This window comes from Protobothrops mucrosquamatus, unplaced genomic scaffold, assembly GCF_001527695.2.
Source record: "Protobothrops mucrosquamatus isolate PMUCROS unplaced genomic scaffold, P.Mucros_1.0 scaffold3195, whole genome shotgun sequence".
Taxonomy (NCBI): Eukaryota; Metazoa; Chordata; class Lepidosauria; order Squamata; family Viperidae; genus Protobothrops; species Protobothrops mucrosquamatus.
The window spans coordinates 21,476-32,036 of NW_015389193.1; the positions used below are offsets into that span (position 1 = coordinate 21,476).

General features: G+C 44.7%; 1 protein-coding gene across 1 annotated transcript; it reads right to left on the minus strand.

The window, feature by feature from the left end:
* Positions 1-342: 342 nt before the first annotated feature.
* MRPS23 (mitochondrial ribosomal protein S23) lies at positions 343-10,486 on the minus strand. Its single transcript, XM_015826583.1, has 5 exons — positions 10,388-10,486; positions 8,582-8,758; positions 5,790-5,867; positions 5,580-5,703; positions 343-695 (listed from the first exon to the last, which is right to left on the minus strand). The coding sequence occupies exons 1-5, from the start codon at positions 10,429-10,431 to the stop codon at positions 558-560; spliced, it is 561 nt and encodes a 186-aa protein (XP_015682069.1). The 5' UTR covers positions 10,432-10,486; the 3' UTR covers positions 343-557.
* Between the last annotated feature and the right edge of the window lie 75 nt (positions 10,487-10,561).

Sequence of the window (10,561 nt, forward strand, 5' to 3'; positions counted from 1 at the left end):
GGAACGAACTGCCCCCCGAGATCCGGATGATTCCGGATCTCCTTACTTTCCGCCGCGCCCTCAAGACATGGCTTTTCCAGCAAGCGGGCCTGACCTAGGGAGGATTTTAGGTAGGGATGATTTTAGAAGCAATTTTAATTGGAAACACAGCCGTCAATATTTGGTTTTTAATTCGGTTTTTATTGGGGTTTATATTGTATTTTTGTATTTTTATTTGTGTATAGTATCTGTTTTTTAAATATGCTGTGAACCGCCCTGAGTCCTATGGGAGAAGGGCGGTATATAAATTAAACTTGAATTGAATTGAATTGAAAGTGAAAGCTAGAATATCCACCGCAGAAATGTTTCCAGAGAATGATTTTAATAATCAAATCCACTGTGTTGAAATGTGCACTTTGGGGAACATGACTTGCCAAAGCAGGCCATAAGAGAGTTCTTGTGATCTTTCTACAGTACCTCCAAGCATTCCTAACAAGGAGAAAACCAGAACTTTAGGAAGAGTCTATCAAAGGGTCATGCAGTCAATAAAAACTGGTTTAAACAGAATCACATAGTTTTTAGGAGGGGAAGGGTTCTTCCGTTGGCTTTTCGGTGGGCTCTGTTTTTGGATCCGGACTTTCTGTGCCGTCCTCCTTGTCCTGAAATAGGCCTTGAAGCTCTAATACAGGCACGGCTGATGGGGGCCTTGGAGCAACCTGTTGGATAAAAGCAGAGGAACCGCACAGTGTGCAAAAGTGAAACCAGAAACTGAATCTTTCCAGGTCAAAGTAACACAGCTTTAGTTCCCGATCAGGTTGTGATTAACATCAGGGGTCAAACCAACCAATGATCATCCTCTCTTCTACAGGCAAAGGGAGTCAAAAAGTAATATCAATAAGATGTCAATGTCACTGATGGAAAGGGCAATACAGTCCTCAATTTACGACCACAATTGAGCCCAGAATGGTTGTAATGAAAAACGGTCACAAGTCACTTTTTTCAGTGCTACTGTCACTTCGAACAGTCAGTAAATCAGTGGTTCTCAACCTTTTTAATGCCTCGACCCCCAACTGGTCGTAAGTCGAGGACTAAACCGGTCATAAGTCGAGGACTACCCAGCCGGTCGTAAGTTGAGGACTTTCCCTGCCTGGGAGCGCCGCGCATGCGTGGTTCCGCCCCCTGCCCCGGCCGAGGCGTAGCTGGCAAGCGGCAGAGACGGAGCAGGCCAACCACCAGCTGGCCCAGCTCAAGGGAGGTAAGGCACCCGCCGGAAAAGGGGGAAAAAAATGGTGGACAGCCTTGCTTGGCGACCCCCATGAAATGGTCGATCGACCCCAAATGGGGTCGCGACCCATAGGTTGAGAACCGCTGCAGTAAATGAACTGTTGTAAGTCAAGTACTACCTGTAGTTGGTGTTCTGAGAGCAAACAGCAGGTGTGTATATCATAAACTGGCTGGCAGGCAAAGGCACAACTCTATCCATATAAGCAGTGTAGGATAGACGGTTTTAGCAAATTGAGATCAGGACTCCTGATCCAGATTGCTCCCATGGAGGATTGAGCTAGACACAGCTTTTTGCACAAGGTCAACTTGCTCTAGCTGACTCTTGTGTCTGCAGGCCAACAAAGATCAACCTTAGCGCCTCAGTTCTTCCTCCTTCTGAAAGCCAACCTTGTAATCTTACAACGCTCTGGAATTGGACTTATTTGTGGTACGTGCCTGTGTAGGGATTCACTGGAGGAATTTCTGCTTGATAAAGAAAGCAAATGCGGGCAGAGAGCTATTGGCCTACCTTGGCAACTTTTAAGACGTGTGGACTTCAACTCCCAGAATTCCCCAGCCAGCTTTGCTCTCTGACTGACAATTGAGAACAGCATAACAGCTTTTCCCATTCCCCCAAAACTGCTGCACCTAGACTTGAGTGGAAAGATACTGTTGGGAGAGGCAAATGTCATGCAAAACAGTTGCATCAGCAGTGAAAGACGAGAGAGAAGGCTCTCCAGTTGCCACTTTCATGGATAGGTGATTGAAGGCAAAAGGAGAAAGGGACAGCAGAGGATGAGATGGTTAGACAGAGCCTTCGAGGCAATGAACCTGCTCTGTCTCCTCCCTGCCTATGTCTCATCAACAAAGAACGAGGTGTACCACAAGGCGGCTACAATATCACCCATCCTTTTCTCAGCCTGCCTTGAAGAAGTATTTTGCAAACTAGCCTGGGCAAAAGATGGAATTAAAATCAATGGCGCCTATTTCAATCGCTTAAGATTTGCAGATGATGTCGTTCTCTTCTCAAGAGACCCAAAAGAGCTACAAAGACACATACAAAAGCACAGGAGAACCATTTGGCTTAAAAATAAACCTGAAAAAGAGCCAGGTAATGTTTAATAAATTCACCAAAGAAAGAAAAATAAATTTCGTATCTGGAGAAGAACTAGATATAGTAGACCAGGGGTCCCCAAACCCCAGTCCGTGGACTGGCACCGGGCCACAGCATGCCAGAAACCGGTCCGTGCAAACAAACGAAGCCTCATCCGCGGGATGCAGGCAGCACACAAAACCACGCCCCCTCCGGTCCACGGAAAAACCTCTCTCCACGGAACCGGTTCCTGGTGCCCAAAAGGTTGACGAAACCTCTGTAGTAGACCACTACATGTATCATGGCCAATGGATCTCAATGGAAGGTGATACAATAAAGGAAATTGAATGGCGTATTAAATGTGGTTGGCAGGCAATCGGCAAGCTAAGCATAATTTTCAAGAACAACCCCCCCCCCCCATGCCTGAAAAGTTTTCGATCCGTGTGTGCTACCTGCTCTAACATATGCCGGTGAAACATGGACACTGACCTCATTAGAGAACAAGCGGAAGTATAGGATATCATCAAGAGAGTAAAAGAACTGAAATGGAAATGGGCTGGTCACATAGCAAGAAGAACTGATGGCAGGTGGACTAAGGCAGGCAAAGAATGGATCCCCCTTGATCAAAAGCATCCACGAAAGAGACCTAAAACAAGATGGATTGAGGACATCAGCAAGTATTGCGGGCCCAGTTGGCAAAAGAAAGCCCAAGACCGTATGGATTGGAAACATGCAGAAGAGGCCTTCATCCTGCAGTGGGTAGACAATGGCTAAAATGATGATGATGATGATGATTAGAATTGGGTATGTCTAGTTTAATGAAGAGAAGGACGAGGGGGGACATGGTAGCAGTTTTCCAATATCTCAGGGGCTGCCCCAAAGAAGAGGGAGTCAAGCTATTTTCCAAAGCGCCTGAAGGCAGGACAAGAAGCAACGGGTGGAAACTAAGCAAGGAGAGAAGCAACCTAGAACTAAGGAGAAACTTCCTGACAGTTAGAACAATTAGCCAGTGGAACAACCTGCCTCCAGAAGTGGTGGATGCTCCAACACTGGAGGTTTTTAAGAAGAAACTGGACAGCCATTTGTCCGAAATGGTATAGGGTTACCTGCCTGAGCAGGGGGTTGGACTTGATGACCTCCAAGGTCCCTTCCAACTTTATTATTATTATTATTATTATTATTATTATTATTATTATTATTATTATTATTATTATTATTATTATTATTATTATTATTATTATTATTATTAATGGAGGAAATAACGCTGAATAATTCAAAATGCTGTCATCGTTTCTAATTCATCCTCACCTAATGTTTTCTATTATAGGTTCCCTGTGTTATCGGGTCCAGGCATTCTCAATACTGAGGGCAATGCTAGAGTGATTTATTTTGCAAAATGACAGTATTTCCCCCCTTTTTAATTAAAGGATTTGCTTATTCTGGAAGATAATGATGATTAATCTGGATCTGTCTCTTATCCAGTAATGACTTTGGTATTAACCCTTATGCAGATTAGTGAGACTTGGCTGAAAATACTACTTTATGGATCAATTTAGACAGGCACGAGGCCTTCTCTGCTGAATCTTCAAAATTTAACTCCTTGTATTCCTTCCAGAAAATGTCAAGTTTTCAAGGTTTTTATTTATTTAGCATATGGCAGTTGCTGGAATTGGGTATGTCTAGTTTAATGAAGAGAAGGATGAGAGGTGACATAATAGCAGTGTTCCAATATCTCAGGGTTGCCATAAAGAAGTGGGAGTCAAGCTACTCTCCAAAGCGCCTGAAGGCAGGACAAGAAGCAACGGGTGGAAACTAACCAAAGAGAGAAGCAACCTAGAACTAAGGAGAAACTTCCTGACAGTGAGGACAATTAATCAGTGGAACAACCTGCCTCCAGAAGCTGTGAATGCTCCAACACTGGAAGTTTTTAAGAAGAGACTGGACAGCCATTTGTCTGAAATGGTGTAGGGTTTCCTGCCTGAGCAGGGGGTTGGACTAGATGACCTCCAAGGTCCCTTCCAACATCATCATTATTATTGTTGTTATTATTATTATTATTGATCATCGCACAGTCAGCCAGATGTTCAGACTGGATTTGGCATTTTGTCTACCTATCGAATCCTTACCAAGGACCTGGGATAGGCAGATGTGGATGTTTGATGGTATTACAGATATCATCGCAGGATGGAAGCAGTTCCTAGTAAGGCCGCCTTTTGCAATTGACTAATAGCGAATTTGTGAATGCCGATGATGGTGTTCAAGTGGTGCTCCAGTTGTTTTAAGATTGCACGCAAGGCGCCTATTACTACTACTACTACTACTACTACTACTACTTATTATTATTATTATTATTATTATTATTATTATTATTATTATTATTATTATTATTATTATTATTATTATATTATCATCATCATCATCATCATCATCATCATCATCATATATATAAGCCAGGAGACTACAATGCTAATGCAGAGTAGTTTAGCTGCCTAAGACTGCTAGCCCTGTTTTGGTTCATGCTCACACGCTTTCCAAGGGGTGCCTCAGCGGGTGAGCTAGTTCCGCACCAGAAAGGAAGACGAGCTGCTTTCCTGCAGTGTCACCCGGGGCCCTCTCCCTCCTCTGAAGCCTTCTGGCAAACAGGCGTTGCAACCGGGAAGGTTCAGTGCCTACAGGATTCTAACCCTCCACACAAAGTGCTGGCTTGTCTCCTCAACAAAGTGGTACCTACATATCTATCACATATAGCATGCTTTCAAGCTGCTAGGTGGGCAGGAGCTGAGGGAAGTGACGGGAGCTCACCCTGCCACGCAGTGCTAGGACTCAAACCGCTGAAGCAAAGGTCATCTCCAGTATCATTGAGCCACTCAGCCAACCCGCCTCTTCATTTTCAAGTTAAAAGATTTCTACTAAAAAAATGGTTACCATATTTGTGGACTCACTGGAGAAGAGCCTAATGCTGGGAAAGATTGAGGGCAATAGAAGAAGGGGACAACAGAGAATGAGGTGGCTGGATGGAGTCACTGAAGCAGGAGGCGGGAGCTTAAATGGACTCCAGAAGATGGTAGAGGACAGGAAGGCCTGGAGGAACGTTGTCCATGGGGTCGCGATGGGTCGGACACGACTTCGCAACTAACGACGACATATTTGTGGTTTAATTACTATGCCACATTATTTATGACACCTGCACACCCTGCATTCCAATGTGATACCAAAAAAATGGCATTTGCTTCTGGATACTTACTTTTTTGCCCTTTCTTGATAAAACCAGGCCCTCTGCCAAAAGCGCTTTCCCTGTTTCTGCAAATAGTAGGTCTTCGTCCATTTCTCCCTCCTTGTTCTTCAATTCATTGTATTTCTCAACAAACCTGGAATTCCAAGAGGAAAGATCATAATTTCCAGTCCATGAACTTGGAAGAAAAAAAAATCCTTAGGGGAGAGTTTATTCACTTACCTTTGACAGGGAGATTTATAATTTGATCTTGCTAGTTCAAATATACCTGAACCAGTTCCATAGACTTCATAAAATTTCCTAATGAATTAGATAAGAAATTTCAATTTAGAACTTATCTCCAGGTAGACAAAGAATATTGCTATACTAATATTTATTTATTAGGTAGATTTATGTGGTATCCAGATCAAATACATGTCTCTTGGGTGGCTAATACATATTACTTAGCTCTAATAGTGCTGTATTTCCTCTCCCGCCTTGAGAAATGAACAGGCTTCTTGCAAATTGTATTATTCAGCTGAAGTCTTAGTCTAATTCAGGGTTGGTGAAACTATCATTTTTCCCGCAGGAGGTGGTGATGCCATCTTATTATCCAAGAAAGCAAGGGATTTCAGTATTTTTTTTTCTTTTTTTAAAAAAGGGGTTGTTTAAAGATGCCGGTCAAGCATCTATTTATATTTATTTTGACCCCCCCCCCCCAGAAATTCTTGAGAAATTACACACTATCACAGTGATGGCGAACCTTTTAGAGACCGAGTGCCCAAACTGCAACCCAAAACCCACTTACGCATTGTCGGGTGCCGGGTGGGCGTGGTCCATTGGGTGGGCGTGGTCCATTGGGTGGGTGTGGCTGCGGTGGTAACGGCAGACTGGGTGGGACTAAAAAGTTCAATCAATTCCAACTTTGCAAGATCTTTTTTTTCACTGCGAGTTGAAATTGCCTGATTGATTGAACTTTTTTTTTTTTTGCACACAGAGGTGGAGACCTAAAGCAAAAAGGTTTTATAAAACCCAGCTGAAGGCCTAAAACTGGGGCGACGGCGCGCGTGCCCACAGAGAGGGCTCTGGGTGCCGCCTCTGGCACCCGTGCCATAGGTTCGCCATCACTGCACTATCATTTAGTAATTTTCTGCTTCAGTGTAACAGGGAAAACTTGGGAGACTTAAGAAGCTGCAAAACAAGAATAACATATCAGCTGTAGTCCCTCTCTGCCATCAGATCTGTAACATCACAAGGGGAAGCAGATTACTTACACCTTAAAAATACAAGCAGTCCTCGACTTACCACTGTTCGAAGTTACGACGGACTTACCTTGGAGCTATTTATGATCTGGTTCTGAAGTTCCAACAGTCATGCCCCCCCCTGCAGTCACATGACTGAACTCCAGGCACTCAGCAACACAGCCAGATTCACAGCATCCCATGGTCACATTTTACAATGATTTTGCTGAAAATCAGCACTAACGTCAAGTTTTCGCAAATCTATGCCCATAACAAATGATGGTTTCACTTAACAACCGTGGCATTTGCTTAGTGACTGCCACATAAAGGGTCATCATAACTTACAACCAGTTGACAGTCATATGTCAAGGATTATATTTGTCATTTCCTGTGGCATTCTCCAAGCCATCATAGCAACAAGTGACAACATCTGTATGCAAGACGTTCCACAATAACATCCCTACTAGTTCAAACTGCAAGGAGGGGAGAAGGAACGATGCCTTAGATCTGAAAAGCTATTGTTGTTTATAACAGGGGTCCCCAACCCCCGATCCGTGGACCAGTACCGGGCCGTGGCATGCCAGCAACCGGGCTGCACAAACAAGCAAAGCCCCATCTGCGAGATGCAGGCAGCACACAAAACCACACACCCTCCAGTCCACAGAAAAACCTCTCTCCACGGAACCGGTCCCTGGTGCCCAAAAGGTTGTAGACCTCTGGTTTATAACATGCTTATCCTGACTTATATCTAAAAGCCCAGGGAAAGAAAAGAATAAAAAGTCTGTCTAAAAATTACACCCATGACACCTGTGAAACAGGTGACAATGAGAACTAATGATTGTTTAGTTTGCTCAATAAGTCTCCAAGTCTCAGTCAAATCTCAATTGTTATTCAATCTTCTAATCGCTACACAATCGTTATCAGCAATAATTGATAAGATGCAGGCTGGATGAACTAGGAGTATGACTCTATAGAGCAGCGGTTCTCAACCTATGGGTCGCGACCCCATTTGGGGTCGATCGACCATTTCACGGGGGTCGCCAAGCAAGGCTGTCCGCCATTTTTTTCCCCCTTTTCCGGCGGGTGCCTTACCTCCTTTGAGCTGGGCCAGCTGGTGGTCGGCCTGCTCCGTCTCTGCCGCTTACCAGTTACGCCTCGGCCGGCGCAGGGGGCGGAACCACGCATGTGCGGCGCTCCCGGGCAGGGAAAGTCCTCGACTTACGACCGGTTGGGTAGTCCTCGACTTACGACCGGTTTAGTCCTCGACTTATGACCGGTTTAGTCCTCGACTTACGACCGGTTTAGTCCTCGACTTACGACCGGTTGGGGGTCGCGGCATTAAAAAGGTTGAGAACCACTGCTATAGAGGGCTAAAAATGCCAGTCTGGTATAATGGTGAAGATGCTGGTTTAGAAACCAAGAGACCTTGGCCTCTTGGCCTCCTGTGAGCCAGCTGGGTGAATTTGAACCAGTCACTCTGCAACTTGAGACTTCCTGCCAGCTTCCTCTTTGAATTTGCTTCTCAGAAGCCAGTGGTGAAGATTACAAATGGCGATCACATAGCCATAGGACACTGCAATCATCCTAAATGTGTAACGGTTGCCAAGTGCCTGAATTGCGGTCATGTGATCACAGGCATGCTACAATGGTTGCCTCTTCATAAATCTCCTTTGTTTAGTGCCGTTTAACTCTGAAAAGTTGCTGAACAAGCAGTCAGTCAGTAAGCGAGGACTACCTGTAAAGAAATGGGAGGAGAGGGGAAACTAAGAGGGAAAAGAAAGGAGTGACTCTTACGCTCGGATCTGATCCTCCGGGTACAGAATGGGGGGCACTGTATCTTTTATCTTTCCCACCAACGGGCGAATATTGCGATAAGTGGGCTCCCGTAAGGGAGGGAAAGCAGCGTAAACATCATACCAGATGGGTTTCTGGGATTCACGCATTGCCCCAGAGCGGAGCAAGTTCTGCACCCTGCAAGGAAAGAGTAGGAAGTCAATTTGCATAAGGAGGAAAAGGAAAAAAACGTTTGCAATAGTGGCGAATATCTGTAGCTCAGGTGTAGGATGAGGATGAAGATTTGTTCTCCGAGCTTGTGGGTTGGTTTCTGAATGTTTCGTTAGCAGGCTAGGTAACATGTTCAAAAGACTTTAGGGGATGTCAGTGTTCTTCTGTTTATAAGGGCTTCAGGTGTGGGTGTGTCAAGTGAGGGTCTGTGATGGGTCTTGTGATGGGGAGGTTACATGAGGTCAAGGTCATTGAGTGGGTGGGGGCTTGTGTGGGTTGACTGAGGGTCGGTGCCATCTCTGGTTGGCTGTGCGGTTGATTTGGATTCGGAGGGGTTCGTAGGCTGGTTGTAGGTCAATGTGCCTGGGGATGGAATTGCTTGTGGAGTGCCAGGCTTCAATGAATTCACAAGCATGGCGGGTACATGCCCAAAGATTTTTGTGTTGCTCCAATCGAACTGGTACTGTTTGGTGTCGGTGTGGGTAGAGATTAAGGATTTGGGATTGTGGCGTTTGACTGCCAGCCGGTGCTCGTGAATCCTAGTTTTTAACTGATGTGATGTTTGTCCCACGTAGAATTCGTTGCAATGGTTACAGTAGATTTTGTAGATCACCTTGTTTCTTTCATTCTTCTGTATCTTATATTTGGTTCTGAATAATTCCTGGGGAAGTGTGGCTGTGGGTTTCTGGCCTATTGCTATTCAAAAGGAGTGCTGGAAATGACAGCCAGAATTCTCCAACCCCTAGGAATAGCAATAGCCCACAAACCCACAGCCACACTCCACCAGGAATTATCCACAAGAACACTGACATGGACATCCCCTAAATTCTGCTGAAGATGTTACCTAGCCTGGTAACAAAAAATTCAGAAACCAACCCACAAGCTCGGAGAATGAACACCCTAAAAAAAACAACCCCATATTATTACTATATTAGTTATTATTAATAACATTAATATTTTATGTGTTTATCTTATTAAAATGTATTAGGGCTGCCCAATGCAGAAGATACTGGCCAGCTATATAGTGCATTTAATAAAATAAATGAATATAAAGGCAATATTTATATATTAGTCAAATTAACACTACTGATATTTTATGGGTTTATTTTATTAAATTTTGTAAATCCAGCCACTCCAGAAGAGAACAGGCAGCCATAATTAATTTAATACAATAAAATAAACAGATAAAATATAAAACAGCGTCCTTTTCATTAAAGGGGCGGGTTACAACGTTAGGATATTTCCTAGGCCAGCGCTTGGCAGTTCCTTTAGAGAAGGACCACGTGAAGTAGACTGCCTCTGGAACTGGAGGTTCGACCACTTTCGGGCTTGCAAATATCCGTCCTGCCCCCAAGAGATCCGCAACTCTTTGTGCCTTCCAGGGATTCCCCAGGCTTTTGCCGCCCAAGCATTGTATTTCTGCAGGGAGAACATTTATCGCAAATGTCTAGACTTTTTTTTTAATTAACTGCCCCAAAGCGGCCACGCTTTCATTTCCCTGCTTTCGAGCTCCCTAGTATAAATTTTACGACTGCCGTTCTTCACAAGCCCTAACCCAAAATGCAGGAGGGAGGGGGAGAAAACCCAAAGACCCACCGGGTAAAGATTGTTCCCAACTTCTCCAACCGGCTCTCCGCCATTGCGTCTTAAACTAGGCCTAACTAGGCCTCTCTTGGCAACTGAAAGCGGCCCTTAGCAACCTCGGGTCACGGAAACGGAAACCAAGAGATCTCGCGAGACTAGAACCTCCGAGACCCGCGTGATAGTGGC